The sequence below is a fragment of the Myodes glareolus genome, chromosome 18, assembly GCF_982192425.1.
Source record: "Myodes glareolus chromosome 18, mMyoGla1.1, whole genome shotgun sequence".
NCBI classification, from domain to species: Eukaryota; Metazoa; Chordata; class Mammalia; order Rodentia; family Cricetidae; genus Myodes; species Myodes glareolus.
In genome coordinates, this window is record NC_142043.1 from 44624699 (window position 1) to 44644584 (window position 19886).

The 19886-nt window shown below is 38.7% G+C and overlaps 1 protein-coding gene across 1 annotated transcript in view; it reads left to right on the forward strand.

Moving 5' to 3' along the window:
- Gcc2 (GRIP and coiled-coil domain containing 2) overlaps positions 1-19886 on the forward strand; it is a 42583-nt gene that overhangs the window by 8896 nt on the left and 13801 nt on the right. Inside the window, exons 5-16 of the mRNA XM_048451772.3 lie at positions 1834-1938; positions 3291-5735; positions 6373-6445; positions 8667-8767; positions 8860-8958; positions 11180-11299; positions 11799-11963; positions 12236-12340; positions 12978-13140; positions 17581-17681; positions 17769-17846; positions 18594-18731. Of these exons, the coding sequence (XP_048307729.3) occupies positions 1834-1938; positions 3291-5735; positions 6373-6445; positions 8667-8767; positions 8860-8958; positions 11180-11299; positions 11799-11963; positions 12236-12340; positions 12978-13140; positions 17581-17681; positions 17769-17846; positions 18594-18731 (3693 nt within the window). The remainder of the gene's footprint in view (positions 1-1833; positions 1939-3290; positions 5736-6372; positions 6446-8666; positions 8768-8859; positions 8959-11179; positions 11300-11798; positions 11964-12235; positions 12341-12977; positions 13141-17580; positions 17682-17768; positions 17847-18593; positions 18732-19886) is intronic.

A 19886-nucleotide genomic window follows, 5' to 3' on the forward strand; every position in this document is an offset into this window, starting at 1 on the left:
CCTAACCTTTCTGTGTCTACAGATTTACCTTGATTCTTATTTACTCCATGGCTAATATACACTTAGAAGTGAATACTTACCATATTTATCTTTCTGAATGGGTTATCTCAGGATGATTTTTTTCTAGTTCCATCTATTGGCATGCAAATTTCATGATGTCATTTTTTTAACTACTGAGTAATACTCCATTATGTAAATGTACCACGTTTTCTTTATCCATTCTTTGGTTGAGGGACATCTCAGTTGTTTCCAATTTCTGGGTATTATGAATAAAACTATAATGAACATAGTTGAATAAGTATCCTTGTGGTATGATTGATCATTCTTTGTGTATATGCCCAAGATGGGTGTAGTTGGGTCTTGAGGTAGCTCAGTTCCCACTTTTCTAAGGAACTGCCATGTTGATTTCCATGGTGGCTGCACAAGTTTGTGCTCCTACCGGCGATGGAGAGTGTTCCCCTTGTTGCACATCCTCGCCAGCATGAGCTGTCACTTGTATTATTGATCTTAGCCATTCTTACAGGTGTAACATGGACTCTCAGAGTCCTTTTGATTTGCGTTTCCCTGATGGCTAAGGATATTGGATAGTTCTTTAAGTGTTTCACAGCCATTTAGATTCTTCTGTTGAGATCTGTTTAGATCTACACCCCATTTTTTTTTAAATGGTTTTCTTTTTTTAAAAACTTTATTAACTTTATTTCATGCACATTGGTATAACGATGTCAGATTCTCTGACACTGGAGTTACAGACAGCTGTGAGCTGCCATGTGGGTGCTGGGAATTGAACCCGGGTCCCCTGGAGGAGCAGTCAGTGCTCCTAACCACTGAGCCATCTCACCAGCCCCTCTACACCCCATTTTAAATTGGATTATTTGTTTTCTTGATCTTTAGGTTCTTGAGTTCTTTATATATTTTGGATATTAGTCCTCAGTTGGATGTGGAGTTGGTGAAGCTCTTTTCCCATTCTGTAGGCTGCTGTTTTGTCCTATTGACATGTCCTTTGCCCTACAGGTGCTTTTCGATGAGGTCATTTATTAATTGTTGGTCTTAGTGCCTGTGCTATCAGTGTTCTGCTCAGGAAGTTGTCTCCTGTGTCATTGGGTTCAAGACTATTTCCCACTTTCTCTTCTATCAGGTTCAGTGTATCTGGTTTTATGTTGAGGTCTTTAATCCACTTGAACTTGAGTTTTGTGCAGGGTGGTGGATGTGGATCTATTTGTATTCTTCTACATGCAGACATCTAGTTTGACCAGCACCATTTGTTGGAAATGCTTTCTTTTTTTTCCAGTGTGTATTTCTGGCTTCTTTATCAAAAACCAGGTGTCCATAGGTATGTGACTTTATGTCTGGATCTTCGATTCTATTCCATTGATCAATGTGTCTGTTTTTATGCCAGTACCGTGCTGCTTTCATGACTAGCTTTGTAGTATAGGTCTTTGTGATCCTTTGGGCTTGGATCAGAGAGGAAAGGGAGACCTCAGCAGGTTTCCTGCTACAGAGCTGGGAATGAGACTAGGGGAGGGGAAGTCTCAGAGGAAGCAGGATCAGTGTAGCTCAGTCCTTGGCCTACTTGCTGCCCTGAGAGGAGCTTCCCCTGGGTTATCAGGGGATGCTTGCTGGGGTTGGGGTCTGGGACAGAGCAACAGATGGGGGGAAGAAAGTTAGAAGGGGAAAATCTATGGGATGCACAGGACGGGGGGCGGGGGCAGGGAAAGCTGCCACAGGTGTTCTGCTGCACAGCTGGGGTTAAGACTAGATTAGGTCTGGGGGAACAGAGAGCAAAACACTGTTTTTTTAGCCTCAAGCAAACAAGTCATATCATTCCAAAATCAGGTACTCACTGAGCGCCTGGATGCTCTTCTTCTGGAAAAAGCAGAGACAGAACAACAGTCTCTGTGTCTGAAAAAGGAAAACATGAGAATGAAGCAAGAGCTTGAGGTAAGATATTTAATGTGGGTTTTTTCTGTTTGTTTGTCTTTGTTTTTGTTTTTTGTTAACTTAAACTGAATATTCATGAATTTTACAGCTGAGTGGTATCTTAAGCATGTAATCCAGCCTAGCGTGGAGACACACATCAGCACTTGGTTTAGTCAAGGCGTCAGTCAAGATCAAGTGCAGCCTGAGATACTTAGCGAGACATAGTCTCTAATAAAATGAGCCAGCAAGATGGCTCAGCAGATAGAGGTGCTTGCCTCCAAGCTTGGTGACCTGCCCTCAGTCTACATGATGGAATGAGAACTGACTCCTACAGGTTATCTATAACCTCCACACATGTGCCATGGCACGTGCATTGGCACACAATAAATAATTTAGTGTTTTAAAGTGTACCTAATCCAATCTTACCCCTTTATCACAAAAAAAAAAAAAAAAAGAATCAGCTCTGAAAGCACAGGCCCATAATTCCAGCTATTCAAGAGGCTAAAGGTATGAGGTTCACAAGTTTAGGGCCAGTCTGGGCTACAGTATGAGTTCAAGGCTTGGACAGCTTTGTAAGATCCTGTGCGGCCAGGCGGTGATGGTGCACACCTGTGCACCTTTAATTCCAGCACTCGGGAGGCAGAGACAGGCAGATCTCTGTGAGTTCGAGGTCAACGTGGCCTACAGAGGGAGTTCAAGGACAGAATCCAAAGCTACAGAGAAACCCTGTCTTGAAAAACAAGCAAACAAAAATAAAGACCCTGTGTCAAAAAATGAAATAAGGTTATAGGGATATAGCCCAGTAGTAGAGGTTTTGCCTGTATGTTGAGGCCCTGGATTCAAGTCCCAGTTCAGCTAACAACACTAAAAGCATGCAGTTATGCAGAGATAGATTAACATTTTACTTTTCCCACCATTTAATCTTTCTTATAGCCATGCCATTCTTTAATAAAATTCTTAATTAAGATTTTGAGTTTTTCACAACTCTAAATACTATTATCTGTTTAGTTTTAGAATATTTAGTAGCACATTTTTACTTTCTTGTTTGTAAAGTTTAAGCTTATTTTCTCTAAAATGTCTCTTATTAATCTGGTCAGGAGCTTTAAATTGAAGCCTTTTAACTTACATAACGTATTACCTTGAAAAAAATAGTCAAGTCCAGAGGTTTCCTAGTTGTTAGTTATTACTTTATATAATTTTATGTTGATGATAGTAGTTCTACTTAAGCAAGGCAAACAAAATTCTTGAAATCTCAGAATCATATTTCTCTAGGTATATTCTGTTCATTTCTTTTCCCATCTAGTTAACTCTTTCATGAAGACAGAAATTTCTTTCATCTTTGATGACTTATTTGTGCTTATTTTTTGTAATAGGATTGGGTAACTAAACTGGAAGATACACACAAAGAATTTGAGCAGTCACATAGAAACAATGTAAATGAAATAGAAAGTTTGAAGAATGAATTGACAGCAGTGCGCTCAGAGCACAGTAAAGACAAAGCCAGCTTACAAAAAGAACTGGAGGAAGCAGTAAATAAACAATTAGAGCTTTTAGAACAGCTTAAGTCTCAGAGTGACTCTGAAGATAGTGGTAAACAACTGCAGGAAGAGATTCAGAACCTTACAGCAGGATTTGAGGAACAGATTTTCTGTCTACAAAAGCAGTTGGAAGCTACCAGTGATGAAAAGAAGCAAGAGATTATTCATCTCCAAACAGTCATTGAGGAGAACACTCAACACTACCAAAAAGATATTAATACTTTTCGAGAAGAAATTGTGCAGCTGAGAGCTGCACACAAAGAAGAACTTAATGAGCTGATGTCTCAAATGGAAGCATCAGCTAAAGAACATGAAGCGGAAATAAATGAGCTAAAAGGTAGCAGAGCGCAGCAGTGTGAGGGAACTGAGAGCAATCAGGAAAAATACCAACGAGAATCGGGAAGCGTAAATGATGGCACCTCAGATGCAAGCCAGGAGAACCAAAATTGCTCTGTGCCCTTACAAGAAGATCCTTTTGCAGAACAGACAGTATATGATAAAGTCAGACAGTTGGAAGAGTCTTTACGAGAACTGGAATCTCAACATAGTATCTTAAAAGATGAGGTGACTTACATGAATAATCTCAAGTTAAAACTTGAAATGGAGGCCCAACATATAAAAGATGAGTTTTTCCATGAACGAGAAGACTTGGAGTTTAAAATTAATGAACTGTTGCTGGCTAAAGAAGAACAGGGCTTTGTAGTAGAAAAATTAAAATGTGAGCGAGAAGATTTAAACAGACAGCTTTGCTGCGCTGTGGAACATCATAATAAAGAAGTACAGCATCTTCAGGAACTCCATCAGAAGGAAGTCTCTGAACTCAGTGAGACATTTATGTCAGGTTCAGAAAAAGAAAAATTAGCATTAATGTTTGAAATACAGGGTCTTAAGGAACAGTGTGAAAATCTGCAACAAGAAAAGCAAGAAGCAATCCTAAATTATGAGAGTTTGCGAGAGATGATGGAAATTTTACAAACAGAGCTCGGAGAATCTGCTGGAAAAATTAGTCAAGAGTTTGAAACAATGAAGCAACAGCAGGCATCTGATGTTCATGAGCTTCAACAGAAGCTGAGAACAGCTTTTAATGAAAAAGATGCTCTTCTTGAAACTGTAAATCGCCTCCAACGAGAAAACGAAAAGTTATCATCTCAACGAGAATTAGTACCTGAACTTGAAAGTACCGTAAATAGCCTTAAGTCAGATAATAGCCTGTACTTAGCCAGTCTTGCTCAAAAAGATACCATGTTACAAGAATTAGAAGCAAAACTAAGTTCTCTTGCTGAAGAAAAAGATGATTTTGTAAGTAAAATGAAAACTTGCCATGAAGAGATAGATGCTCTCCAGCAGAAATGGGAAAGGGAACAGAGATTGACCATAGAACTCAAGGAAGCGGCAGAGCAAACTGCCCAGCACAACAGTGAACTGAGACAAAAAGTAGATGAATTAACGGGGAAACTCGATGCAGTATTGAGAGAAAAGAATCAAAATGACCAAAGTGTTATGGTTGAAATAAAAACTATGACTGAAGACCAAGAAGCATTGTCATCTAAAATCAAGTCTCTTTATGAGGAAAATAATAGACTGCATTCTGAAAAGGTCCAGTTGAGTAAAGATTTGGAAACTCTTCAGTCACAAAAAGATTTGGCCATTAAAGAGCATGTTGCTGAATTAGAAGAGAAACTCCAGTTAATGGTTGAAGAGCGAGATAACTTAAATAAAGTATTTGAAAATGAACAAGTTCAGAAGTCATTTGTCAAATCTCAGTTATCTGACTATCTTAAACAAATGGGGCCAAACATTTTAGAAGAGAATGAAGAGGAAGATGTTGTAAAAGTTCTACAAGCTCTGGGTGAATCCTTAGCAAAATTAAAGGAAGAAAGACATGACTTAGTCTCTGCATACGATGAGCGAGTGTTAGAATTAGAAGGAAAGATTAAGTGCCTTCAAGAAGAGAGTGTAGCTCAGTGTGAAGAACTTAGGGCTTTACTTAGAGACTCTGAGCAGGAGAAAATTCTCTTAAGGAAAGAATTAGAAGACGCCACATCAACTAAAGAGGCCCTGCAACTTGATCTTTTAGAAATGAAGAATGCTAATGAAAAAACAAGCCTTGAAAATCAGAGTCTTATAGCTCAAGTTGAAGAATTATCTCAGACATTACACAGCAAAAATGAAGTCCATAATGAAAAGCCTCTTATACTAGAACACGAAAACCTAAAGCTATTGCTTGAACAAAGAGAATCTGAACTGCACGATGTGAGAGCAGAGTTGGCCCTGCTGAAGGTACCACTATTTTGAGTTTTATTGATTTGAATAAATTCGTAGCTCTGGTCACAGGTTGTAGAAAATATATGTATTTTTTCATATTTTCAGACATTCTTACAGTCTGAAATCAGAAGTAAAGTTTTAGCATTTAATCTCAGATGACAGTTCTGGCAAATGAATTAAACCCTCTGATGTGGTGTAGCTCAGTCACATGTGACTAGTGATCAAAAGACTGATCTACGAAATGTCAGAATTGCCCTCAGGACACAGACAGTGTTTTTCTTTTTAAAGAATTTTTGGTCAAGAAAATGAGCTATAGGGGTATTTGGTTTTAGTTAAATATTTCAAGTTCTCTTAGAAATTGTGAAGTTATGATAAGCGATGGCTGTGTAGTCATTTCTTTATTACATACGTGTTTGGCGTGTGTCAGATTATACATCTTGACTTTGGTATTATTTTAGCAAAGGCCATATACACAATAAAGTTAGTATTACCTGCCCTAATAGAAAAACAAAAATAACCAAATCGCTATTTATATGGTTTCTCTTGGTAAAGATTTTCTCATGATTAAAATGATGACAATTTTATTGTGGGGAATTAAATGAATTCTGGTTTAGGGGTTTTTTGTTTTTTGTTTTTTCCCTGTAAAATCTAGGATTCCTTAGAGAAATCGCCTTCTGTAAAAAATGATCAACTCTCATTGGTAAAAGAGCTGGAAGAAAAAATAGGTAACTATGGTTTTATATATGTTGTCACCATTAGTTAAACAAATATCTTATTAGTATCAAGATAGATTGAGAAATATAGTTTCAGTTAATGACCTATTAAATATACAGTAATAAGCTACCTTTTCTTCATTCACCACCTGTCCTCTGCCATCTGTTTGCCTTTTCTTTCAAATGTCACTTTCTGTCATTTAATTTAAAAAAAATGCTCTTTTAACTCTGTTCATAATTGATTCTGTGAATTATTTTTGGTTTTTATTTTACCCACTTAGACATTTTGAATTCTCAGCTGTTCTATATAATGGCAATAGCAAGGCAAGCGAGGTCTAGACAGTATGCTCAAAGAACTCATTAACAAGAAGTTAAATGTGGTGTTAGGTATGAACAGGAGGCAGTGCTGATATCATAGGAAGCTGCCTGTTAAGGAAAATCACTTCCATTGGGTCTTGAGGAATGAGGGGTATGATGCAAGAAGAAAAAGTATTATAGCAAAAGAAAGACAAGTGCTTGTCTATTGATATTTTATGACATCAGGGAGCACCAGAAAGTTTCCAAGGAGATGCTTAATCATTTATAAACTCACTAGTGCAGTGCACAGACGAGTTGAGCCTTCCTGTGTGTCCATTTGTCCCTACTAGTAACTTCGTGGACTAGCTCTGTTCCTGTTAAAAGCTGAAGAAATAAAGACTTAACAAGTGTTGTGTGATGTATCCATGATATTTCAGTTAAGTGCCCAATTAGGTTGGAGAAAGGTGAATGGAAAAGAGTTCAGAATGATTCCTTGTTTTCTGTCAAAGATGGTTGAAGTGAAGTAGGATTCTCAATTTTAGACTAAATTTAAATACCATTTCAAGTGAGTTATCGCATAGAATGCTACATAAATCTGGACTTGGGATAATTAGCCTAAAGGTAGAAAATGCATAGTCAGATTACAGGCGTAAAAGGGCAAAGGGCAAGGAGCAGGGTGGTAGCAGCTTACACCTTTAATCCCATCACTCGGGAGACAGAGGCAGTTGGATCTCTATGAGTTCGAGGCCAGCCTGGTCTACAGAGTGAGTTCCAAGACAACCAGAGCTGTTACACACAGAAACCCTGTCTTGAAAAACCAAAAAAGAAAAAAGATAAACAACCAAGGAGATTGAGAAGGAGCAGCTAGTAGGTAGGGAATCATTGAACAAAAATGCAAATTAAGTTATGTGCAAGTGACACATATGGCAAAACCTTCATCTGGGCAGATGCTGGTGATGTCATGAGTCCTGACAGGTATCTATTGAGTTAGCACACAATGGACAGTTTGCCAGTGTGCCGGGCCAAGACTGGCTTGTAATGGGTTTCTAGAAAAAAAATAGTGAAAAGAAACTTGAGATTATATGCAGGCAACTCTTTGAAGGGTTTTGCTCTGTAAGAAGAGCAAATTGAAGATATATTCTTGTTACATTTATAAACTGTTGGGAAAAATAAATCCACTAAAAAGAAGGAATTGTTCTTCTGATGCTTGAACAGGAGCAGAGACGTGTGACAGTATATGAAACATGAAAGTGTGACAGTAGGATTGGAAAGATGACTCAGTGTTTAAGAGCATTGCCTGCTCTTCCATAGGTCCTAGGTTCAATTCCCAGCAACCACATGGTGGCTCACAGCCATTTGTAATGAGATCTGACGCCCTCTTGAGAAAGTGTGACAGTGACCTTTATTACATAGTTCACTGTACATGGGTGCACCCAGACTAATGGGCATGAGCATAACTCTTAACTTCAGTTAAGAAAAGATAACAAAGTAATGTCCTACACTCGAGTTTAACTAGAAGAGGTAGTCAAATAGGGTGAAAGGGGAGAGGTTTACAGGCTTGATCTAGAGGAGGGCTGTGCATGGTTACTTCTCTGTGCCTTACATGTTTCCTACTTGTCCTGATTTACAAACCATCTACTATCTTTTCATACTCAACATTAAGAGTCGTAAGAACTCCAATTCCTAGGTACTTAAAAAATGACTCTTTAAAAATGAACCATTAACAGATATTTAAAGTTTGACATAATTTACCTCGCATGGCTAATGAATAATTAAGGTTTTTCTTTACAAAAATAAGAAAAGTTATAGCTACTTGATGTTAAGTTCAAGCTGGAAATTCTGTGTCCAAAAATAAAATCGTTTCTGGAGTTAAGCTAAATAATTTCACTGTTTTTCCTTTTAACTTCATATACAGTCCTTTCATTTTCTGTTTTAGAAAGTCTGGAAAAAGAATCCAAAGACAAGGATGAGAAAATAAGTAAGATAAAACTAGTTGCTGTGAAAGCAAAGAAAGAACTGGATTCTAACAGGAAAGAGGTAAGCCAACATACGGGCCCAAGATTTCAGAATCCTATGTTGTGGGAAATCAAGTGTTTATGCACAAAAACCACTCACCATGTTCACAACAGGCCCAGACACTAAAGGAAGAACTTGAATCTGTTCGGTCAGAAAAGGACCGCCTGTCTGCTTCTATGAAGGAATTCATCCAAGGAGCAGAAAACTATAAGGTAAAATTCACTGTAAAAACAGGCTTTATTCATAAGTAATAGGTATACTAGAATTGTAAAACTTGTACATAAAATACATTGTTTTTGTTAATTAGTAAGATAGAAATATCCCTGTATTTGTTTTTGTATATTATACATAAAGGATTAGTCTTTGATTGTATCTGGGTTTTGTTATTTTTAGATAGGGCTTCACTATGTAGCCCCTGGGCTCAAGAGCAGGCTTACTACCTGCTCTTCCAAAGGTCCTGAGTTCAATTCCGAGCAACCACATGGTGGCTCACAAGCATCTGTAATGAGATCTGGTGCCCTCTTGAGGAAGAGACCTGGTCAGTCATCCTCATCAACTTAGACCGTGAAACCCAATATGGACAAGTTCAACAGAACCAGCATATACAGTTTGCCCGTGCATGTTTCTGCATTGCTGGTGCATAAGTTTCATTTTCTTTCTTTTTTTTTTTCCTCAAAGTTTATTAAAATACAAAAGTCTCCATTTCCGCCCCTCCTCCCAACACCCTCCCACTCCCCCCACTCCCTCCATTCCTCCCTCTCTATCCCCAATAGCAGTCAGGGTCTCCCGCCCTGCGGGCAGTCCAAGTTCCTCCCCCCTCCCTCCAGGTCCAGGAAGGTGAGCATCCAAACAGACTGGATCCCAAAATTCCAGTATATGCAGAGGAAACAAGTCCCAGTGTCATTGTCGATGGCTTTTCAGAAAGACTCCGGGCCAGCCACATTCAGAGAATCCGACCTCAATCAGAGAATCTGGCTGGATTACTTGCTCGCTCAGTCCCAGACAACTGGCCTTGGTGAACTCTCATTAGATCAGTCCCCTTGTATCAGTGGGTGATCGCACCCCTCGCGGTCCCAATCTCCTTCCTCATGTTCTTCCTCCTTCTGCTCCTCGTTTGGACCTTGGGGGACCATAAGTTTCATTTTCATGTAGTCCTGACTGGCCTAAAACTCACAGAAATCCATGCCTTTAAATTATTGCTTCTTTAAAGTAAAGTTTATTTGGGGATTTCCTTGTATTAAATGTAAGAAAAAGATGGCTATCGTGATTTAATATTTTCATGACTAAGTGAATATATCTAAAACTCTAGATAGATCTATCAGAAGAGTAAGTAGGGACATAATTACTTGGAGGTAATATACTTGTTTAATAACATGAGACTCCTAACAATTTGTTTCAAATCTAATAAAATCACTAAATGCAAAGTAAATATTGCATTTCTTCATATACTTATTCAACAATATATATATAGATGGACTGAATTCCCAATTCTGGACAGTTGATGTCAACCAGGTAGACCAACAGAGTTTCCTACATGCTTGTCCTCTTAGTCTTAAACTCTGGTAGCAGTGACAGGTAGACAAAGGACAGGACAGCTGCTGTGTAGGAGGGTGCCAGGGAAAGAAGACAAACAGTAGAATTCTAATGTCAGACCCAGACAGATTAACCACATATGACAGACTGTCTTCCAAACACGTGCCTGTCTCACATGTGTATTTCTCAGAAGAACCTGTCATCACACAGCCTTTCAGTGTTAGGAGACTAGTACTGTAACAGAATGGGAGTCTTGCCAGTTGTCCCCATTGTGTTCATTTGCCAACTGAGTTATAATATACCACACAGAGTTGCAAACAGAAATAAATGAAGAAAGAATTAGATATTTGAGAAAAATATAATCCATTCGGTCTTTATTACATTCTCACATCAAAATAAAATCTGTATGTATGAAACATTTTCTAATATCTAAAATAAAATCCTTAACCCTTTACTGACTTCTCGTACCAAGTACTTTTTCTGAACTTAAAAGCAATTTAATTTGCAAATTTAAAAAATTGAAAGATTAAACTTAGATGTAGTTTAGTTCTTGAAAAAATAGTAGATTTTGGAACTGTAAAGTATAAAAAAGCAAAATTTTGGCTACATCTGAGAAACCCTGTCTCGAGGGGGGAGGCAAAATCCTAATGTAACTGACCCATGATAAATGAATAAGCTCATATTTAAATTTTAAATGTATTTTTAATTGAGTTATAAGACTGTATCTATTAAGGACACTAATCTTTTGTCATATTGCCAAGTGCTAGTTTTACTTTTGTATTTTATAGTCAGTGATTTAAGAATCTCAAATGTGCTCTAAAGGCATCAAGATGTCTGGATTATGTGTTCTCACCTAGTGGATGCTTCGTAACTTAAAGCTAAACCTTGTCTTTATTGAAGAATCTTTTGTTAGAATATGATAAGCAGTCAGAACAGCTGGATGTGGAAAAAGAACGCGCTAATAATTTTGAACATCACATAGAAGACCTTACCAAACAATTAAGAAATTCAACTTGTCAGGTAATTTCGACAAGCAAATTATAGCAAATGCATTTTAATCTAATTTTTCTCTTGCATAGACTGTTAAATTATAATCAGAAGCAGAAATTCTTTTTCTTGCATTTTACTGTGTTTGAAGACGAATTTGAAATTTAAATAGCTAGCACACCCTGTTTTGCTCAGCCCTTTCTCACTATTGACTTGTGGGGGCTCTTGTCGGTGTGCATGAGCCTGAAGACTCCAGCCAGCCTTAGTCCACTAGGATTTGGGTTTGGGATTCTATTGTTGTTTTCTTTTGGTTTTGCTTCTTGCTCTATTCACACTATGGAAGGCTTGGAAGCTTTCTGGCTTGCAAGGTTTGCCAGGTCAATATCAGCAGTGATTGTTTTTTAATCTTAATTCTTAACTTAAGAGTAATTCTGTGATTGTCAAATCACTTTTTATACTGTGCTAATGTTCTCATTAAGCATTTCATCTATGTAAGTTGTGTGCTCACAGTAATGAGTCATTTATATTCTAGTGTGAAAAGCTAAATTCAGACAACGAGGATCTCCTGGCTCGTATTGAGACTCTGCAGTCTAATGCTAAGTTATTAGAAGTACAGATTTTGGAAGTCCAGAAAGCCAAAGGAATAGTAGATAAAGAACTGGAAGCTGAAAAACTTCAGAAAGAACAGAAAATAAAGGTAAGACTAACCCTGAGATTGTATACAGTGGCATTTTAATCACATATTGCTTGAATGAAGAGTCTTGCTGAGTACATTTATGCATATACCCTAGTTAATTCCTTAATGTACACCAACTCTACATTATAGAATCTGTCCTAAGCTATATTCTTTCTGGGCATCCAGCTTTTAAAGTTTGGAAACATTACGAAACATCTTGTGTGTTTTTGCATGGTGTGTACAAATGTACCTCCTAACAAATGTTGGTTGTGCTGTGGGTTGTTTAATTTTAGGAACATGCCAGTGCTGTAAAGGAGCTTGAAGAACTCCAGCTCCAATTTGAAAAGGAAAAGAAGCAGCTTCAGAAAACCATGCAAGAACTGGAACTGGTTAAAAAGGTACAAAAATAGTCTCCAGAGAGAGAACTCAGTGGCAGAGTGCCTGCCTAGCATTCCTGAAGCCCTGGGTTTGATTCCCAGTACCTCAGAAACAAAGAGGTGTTTATAGAACAACATGGCTCATACTATTGCAGTTCCATACGTGGGAAAAATATTTTAAGTATTGCTTATAATACTAAAATAATCCTTTATAAACTCTTAGCCTTAGTAAATTGAAAGAGTTGTCTGTTTAGAAGAATCTAGGATCATGTGTGATTGCAGTATAAAACATGAAGATTTAATTAATTTCAAAGCTTAAATTTTACTTTGGATTAATTTCTCACTACTTTCTCAAAGAGTATTCTGTTATGTTACCTAAAATATTAATATCATAAATGAGAACTCCATAAGACTAGAATTACTACTAATTATGGCTAGTTAAAGTTAATCAAATAAAATAGAGTCCCAAAAGTTGAGTTTTGAACTTCTGGAGAATACTTGATGAAATTAGAGCTACAAACTGTGGAGCTTCTTATTTCCTTATTTCTTACATTGTGTCTGTACTACAGAAATAAAGCCTACTTATTCTTATGTCATGATTTTAGCAGTTTCACAGGTTAACTGCCCCACTAATATGTAAGTCTTTCATAATGTGCAGGATGCCCAACAAACCACATTGATGAATATGGAAATAGCAGATTACGAACGTTTGACAAAAGAATTAAATCAGAAGTTAACAAATAAAAACAGTAAGATAGAAGATTTGGAGCAAGAAATAAAAATTCAAAAACAGAAACAAGAAACCCTACAAGAAGAAATGAGTAAGTAAAATAATTTACTTCTTTCTTTCTTTCTTTCTTTCTTTTCTTTCTTTCTTTCTTTCTTTCTTCTTTTTTTTAATAGAGTCTCTCTCTGTATAGTCCTGGCTGTCCTAGAACTAAGTTACAAAAATCTGCCTGCCTCTGCTTCCTGAATGTTGGGATCAAAGGTTTGCATCACCACACCCAGCCATTCATACAAACCCTTAATCACCACCAGATGTGACTAACAGTGTTCAAATTATTAAAGACCATAGGCAGGACAAACCATTTACCATAAAGAGGTTAATAGTCAGCTGGACAATGGTGGCACACTCCCTTAATCCCAGCATTCAGGAGGCAGAGACAGGAGGATCTCTGTGAGTTTGAGGCCAGCCTGGTCTATAAGAGCTAGTTCCAGAACAGGCACCAAAGCTACAGAGAAACCCTGTCTTTAAAAAAAAAAAAGAGAGAGAGAGGTTAATAGTCAACATAGTGACTGTTACTTTGACCCCTCAGTCACGTAGAAATGTGTTGTTTACTTTCTAACGATAAGGACTTCTCAAATATTCTTATCGACTTCCAATTTAAGTCCCCTGCAGTTATAGTACTTAGTGGTTTCTAGTCCCTTTCCAGTGTTGAGTTTTGGGTTTGGCCTGCCGTGTGATGTCTCTCAGTGACTTTCCTTTGTGTGCTTAACAAGAGTGTTATTGTGTACTAGTTGTTGGACATCAATTATGCCTTGTCAGTTAGTGGAGAGGTTTGGGTCATTTTTAAGTCATAATGATTTTTCTCTCTTCTACTGTGTAGTGAGAGAGCTATGTTGAAATCTCAAACCATGATTGTGATCTCTTTTTCTCTTCTCAACTCTGTCACTTCTTTTTGTTTCATTTATTTAGAAACTCCAGTGTTGGCTGCATTCACACTTAGAATTGTTACATGTTCCTAATGATTTGATCACTCTTGCTGTGACTGTCCTTTCCTAACTCCTGTATATACTAATACTTAACACTAGTGTAGCTTTCTTTTGGCTGTAATTTGCATTTGACTTTTAACCAAAATGTCTTTCCATTTAGCTCTTGTGGTATGCTCTCTGTCACAATCCCTGGTGGTGACTGAACTCAGAGACTAACCTAAACCCCTTATGTGTTTTTCTATATTTTACATAGATGATTAATTTTAATTGTGGTGTGTGTATCTGTCTGCCTGTCAGTTCTGTATGGATATAAGCATGAGATTGTAGGTGCCCACAGTGGCCAGAGGAGTCAGATCCCCTGGAGACTAGAGTTACAGGCAGTTGTGAACATAACTCCTGTCCTCTGAAAGAACGGTAGTGTACCTTCAACCACTGAGCATTGCTCCAACTCCCATGACCTTTTAAATAGCTTTATAATTGGGCCTTACTTTTTCCTCCAAACTAAGTCTCTGCTATTGAAATGTTTGAGCCATTTTTAGAGTGACTGCCTACAGAGTCTGGACCTTGTAGTGGTCCTTGTCTTGTTCTCTGTTTAAAAGTTATTTTTTCAATCACTTTATCTCTTTTGCTAATTTGCTGTACTTTGATTTTGGTAATTTCGATTTTTAGTTTACATTTTGAGTTTATCATTGATTACCTTTAAGTAGTGAATTTGTGGAATGGAGTTTCTAGAAGTTTCTTTCACCGTGTCTTCATAGTCACTGATCCATATGATTAGATACTGTGTATCCAATCCCATGCAATGAAAATTTTACATTAGATATTAATATTCCTTAAAAAATGCTGGTGTGACCCCAGCAGGCTCGCAGAGCAGCCGCTAGTCCAGCAGAGACAGCTGTGGGTCCCTGTAAGATCCCCAGGGGCCATGTGAACAGGTGGCCAGCTCACAGAGCAGCGGGAGTGCATCCTGGAAGAGCATCTGGTTGTGGGCAGGCAGGCACATGACTGGCAGGCAGGAGACAGAGACATGGACATGTAGAATGAGATTGAAATATTTATTCAGAGGGTTATGGAGGAAAAGGGGACGGGGAGCAGAGAGAGAAAGGGAGAAGGAGAGGGAGAGAAAGAAAGACAGAAACAGAGAAAAAGGGAGAGAGAAAGACAGAAACATGTGCACACACCAAGAGAGAAAACAGAAAGAGGCCAAGATGGCGACGAGAGGTCAGAAGTGGCTGGGAGTGGGCGTGGCTTGTCCCTTAAAGGGACCAGAGACCAAAAGGAATAACAGATATCAAATGCCATTTTTTTCTCTAGAAGTTCTGTTTGGTTCATTTGTTTAGATTTTCTGTTATGTTAATATTTCCCTTTAAATTTTAAATATATTTAGTACCCATTTAATGTCTTTGCTTGCTAAACATTTCTATAAAATGTGGGTCTGTTTCTGTGTATTTCTCTTCTTCTAATTGTGTGTCGTGTTCTCCTCCCGAATCCCTGTGCATTGACGAGGGTTTTCTTCACGCCGCCTGGTAGCTATAGGGTGGTCACAGCCCTGTGTGACATTTGAAGTGTTCACACTACATCACCACTCTCCGTTCTTTCCCTTGACAAAGATACCGCTTACCAGGGTAGGGCATGGGGATTAGAAAAATAGTAAAGAGAACAAAGACATGAGTGAAAATAATAAAACAAACATAGGATAGTACCGGGAGGGAGTTCCAGTGAATATTGAAACTTGCCTGTATTTAATTTTTCATACACTTTTATACCCCAGTACAACATGGGAAAGAAGACAAAGGACTGCTTTAACATGATACAGAGGACAACTAGAACAGTAACTTGCTTCAGTACTTTGAGACATCAAGTTTAGCATTTTGTTCTTTAGGCAGTGAACCCACCCTAGACCAAGTGTCCTGAAGGCAGCCACTCCCAAGGTCAAACGTCCTATTTCCAAAGAAGGAGCAGAAATATGCTTGGTTATCCTGACTATTGGTCAGGGTAGAGTGGATATACCTATATGGACCATCTTAATGACAAACAGGCCAAGTAGCCACACCCTAGGTGAGGATGTGTAGCCACAATTGTTAACAACTTTGAACAAGCTAAACTCTCTGACCTTCAGACAAGGTGGAAATAGGCTCACCTGTTTGGGCCTCTACAGATCTCAGCAGGACCAATGGCTGCTTCAGACTCCCACTCCTGTGTCTTATTCTACAAGTTGCTCCCAGCACTGGACAGGAAGCATAGCTCACCTTTGTTTACCATCTCCTCCTTCACTATTTATTCTTCAGAGTGGGAATGTGCTGTTAATCAGTTGCATAATTGTTTATGACCAGAAAATTTAAGTCTAGACCCTGTTACTCCCTCAGGACCAGAAGCAGGACTTCCATAAGTCTGTGAAGACTTTAGATATGTAAATGAATGCAATGCTAAGGTAAAACCACTTGGTAAAATCAGATAAAAGGTCACTCACTCCCTGAGGCGCTTCCTATGTCTCTTTGTCAACTCCACAAGTGTGTCAGAAAGCGTTGCTAGAAACCAGAAGACAGAAACATGATCAGAAGCTGGGGAAGTTGCCATAGCAGTGCAGATTGTGGGAGGGTGGGCTAAAAGTCAGGTAAAGAAAGGAACCACATTGTGTTCTAAAGGGGCAGGGTGCAGCCTCATGGGGCTTACCCATTACTCTCCTCAGATGGAGCGCGATACATTTCTCTCTGCCTGTGACTTTACCACAGGTGTGCATCTCCTTTCTGTACTTCTCCCTTTCCTGCCCACTCTGGAATTCTCAAGGAATCCTCCTAATCCTAAATGCTTCTTGTCCTGTGAAATTTCCCTCATTCATGTTAAGTTCATATAACCTTTGGGCGTGGGTCATTTGTTCTTGTCTTAGATTTTTTACTTGAGACAGGGTCCCATATACATTAGGTTGGCCTTACACTTAATATGTAGCACAGGCTGGCCTCCACCTCCCAAGTGCTGGAATTATAGGCATGCACTATCATGCCTAGCTTTTTTGAAGTGCTTTTAAAAATTACTACTGCCAGATGTACACTAAATATTAGTATGCTTTTATTTAAGCTATACATACTTTAATATTTACCACTTGACAAATTTGCTTTAAAATAATCCAGTAGTTCAAAACTTTACACATTTCTTTTATAATGGGCCAAGTAGTAACTATTTTTGCTTTATAGGCTACATAGTCCATGTGGTGATTCCTCAGGACACCAGTGTGACATGCTAATGCAGCCGTAGACCATGTGTACATGAAGAAGACTAAGCATGTTCTGTTTCAAACTATATTTGGGAAACTAGCCAGTGAGCTACATTTTGATGAATGTATCAGGGTGCAATAAGATTGGCTGTGTGTTAGGAAGAGGTGGCTGATGGACACAGAGGGATGCATTGTCAGCTGTGTTTGAAATACCCTACCGGAAGAGATAAAATGAGGTTCTTGTAAGTTGATATGAAGAAAAATTGTCACTTGCATGTCATGTTCACTAGTAAAAATCTATCTTGTCTCTTTCTGCTGACATTTCTTCCTGAGCCAGCTTCCCTGCAGGCTTCAGTGCAGCACTATGAGGAAAAAACCACCAAAATCAAACAGTTGCTCGTGAAAACCAAAAAGGAGCTGGCAGATGCAAAGCAAGCTGTATGTTAATTTCTCAGTACCATATTTTATGACTTACAGTTCTGAATCACTTTTATTGTTTAATTTAACCGGATTCTCGCTCTATAGGAAAGTGATCACCTGCTACTTCAAGCGTCTTTAAAGGGCGAGCTGGAAGCTAGCCAACAGCAAGTAGAAGTCTATAAAGTAAGATTTTTAAATTTTTGAAAATCTTTTTCCATGTAGAAATTAAGTGCCATATAGATGAACCCGAGAGCTGATTCAGCAGTTCAGGGCACTGGCTGCTCTTTCAGTGGATCCAGGTTCAGTTCCCAGCACCCACATGGTGGCTCACAACCATCCATACACCGCAACTGTCCCCGTTCCAGGGATTCTGATAACTCGTGCTGGCCTCCGTGGGTCCCCGGCACACATGTGGTACATAGACATATATACAGGCAAAACATCTATACACATAAAAAATAGCAGTAACTTTTTTTAAAGAAAGAAAAATTTCTAAATCAGGTAAGAAGTTACCCTTTAGGGATACTTAGAAAAACTACTCAATGTTTTGAGGAAACAGAAACACTTAGTAATACTACTTAGCAAGAGCTAAATGCCTATCATGTATTTGAGAATATTATCTAGAACAGTGCATATAGAATAAACGTGGCCAAAAACTTCATCTGAATCCTCTGACTGAAAATACAATCACAAGAAGCAATGTTTGAGGTGGTCGAATATTTGCTGTATTTTTTTATGTATAATGTCTGGTGCTATTTAATTAGACATTATAAATATATAGTCTTTAATTGTGCAGATACTAGTTTAAGAAGAAAATAAACCAACCTGATAGTGAGGAAGCATTATTCACGCTGTCTCTGTTTTTGAGATAATTACAATACCTGAAAACAGTCCACACCTAGTTGTGCCATTTAATCTGTCTCTCCCCAGATTCAGCTGGCTGAGATAACATCCGAGAAGCACAAAATCCACGAGCACCTGAAGACTTCTGCAGAGCAGCATCAGCGCACACTGAGCGCGTACCAGCAGAGGGTGGCAGCCCTGCAGGAAGAGAGTCGAACTGCCAAGGTGTGTTCTTCCGGACCAAAACCATGGAGATTCTCTTACTCCAGGGACACATTACCCTTTGCAGTGTTCTGCAGTTAAAAGCACTTAGCAGATGCTCTGTACGCAACAGCATGGACACGTTGACATCATTGGGGTACTATTTAAATTGTGTGTGTGTGTGTGTGTGTTTACTATGTCTGTGTGAATGTGAGCACATGTACCATTATGTATGTGTGGAGGTCAGGGGTCAGTTTTTAGGAGATGATTCTGTACCTTGTTGAGACAGTGTCTTTTCTCCTTTGTGCCACTTTACTTTGTGCTCCAGACCAGCTGGCCCCATATGCTTCTCCTATCTCTGCCTCCTGTTTTTCCATCTGAGCACAGGGATGATAAATGCATATCTTCTGATCTGGCTTTTTATTTTTAAACCTGGGTTTCAGGACTCAAACTCAGGATTTTAGGCTTGCACAGCTAGTACTTTTAACTGTTAGCCATCCCTCCAGCTCTTAGTGGCATTTTTTTCAAAAAGGAAAAACATGACTACACTTAACTTACATTTATGTTTTATAGTAGAAGGCCGCTTGTTTGTTTCTGGCTGCCCAGAACTGAAATAATCACACAGAAACTGTATTAATTACAACGTTTGGCCTATTAGCCTATGCATATTTCTAGCCCACTCTTATCTCTTAAATTAACCCGTTTCTATTATTTTATATTTCACCATGAAGTTTCTGGCCATACTGGCAAGGTTCCACCTGTCGCCTTGCATCTCTCTCCTCTGGCGGCTCCATGGTGGCTCCTCGACTCTGCTTTCTTTCTCCCAGAATTCAGTTTAGGTTCTCCCACCCCCAGAAAAGGAGAACATGGCTGGGCAGTGTTGGCATATGCCTTAATCCCAACACTTGGGAGGCAGAAGCAGGTTGATTTTTGTGAGTTTCAGGTCAGCCTGGTCTACAGAGTGAGTCCCAGGACAGGCAGGAGTGTTACACAGAGAAACGTTGCCAAAAAATAAAAAAGAAGAAAGAAAGAAAAATGAGAGAATGTATAGGTTAAACTGTATGAAATAATAGAAGCAAACAGTGTCATTATGAAACTTGTGAGTTGTGAGTTAGTTACTGTGGAGGAAACATGAAATCAGCGGTTTTAAAAAGGGTCAGGTTAAGAGGACTGGGTTTC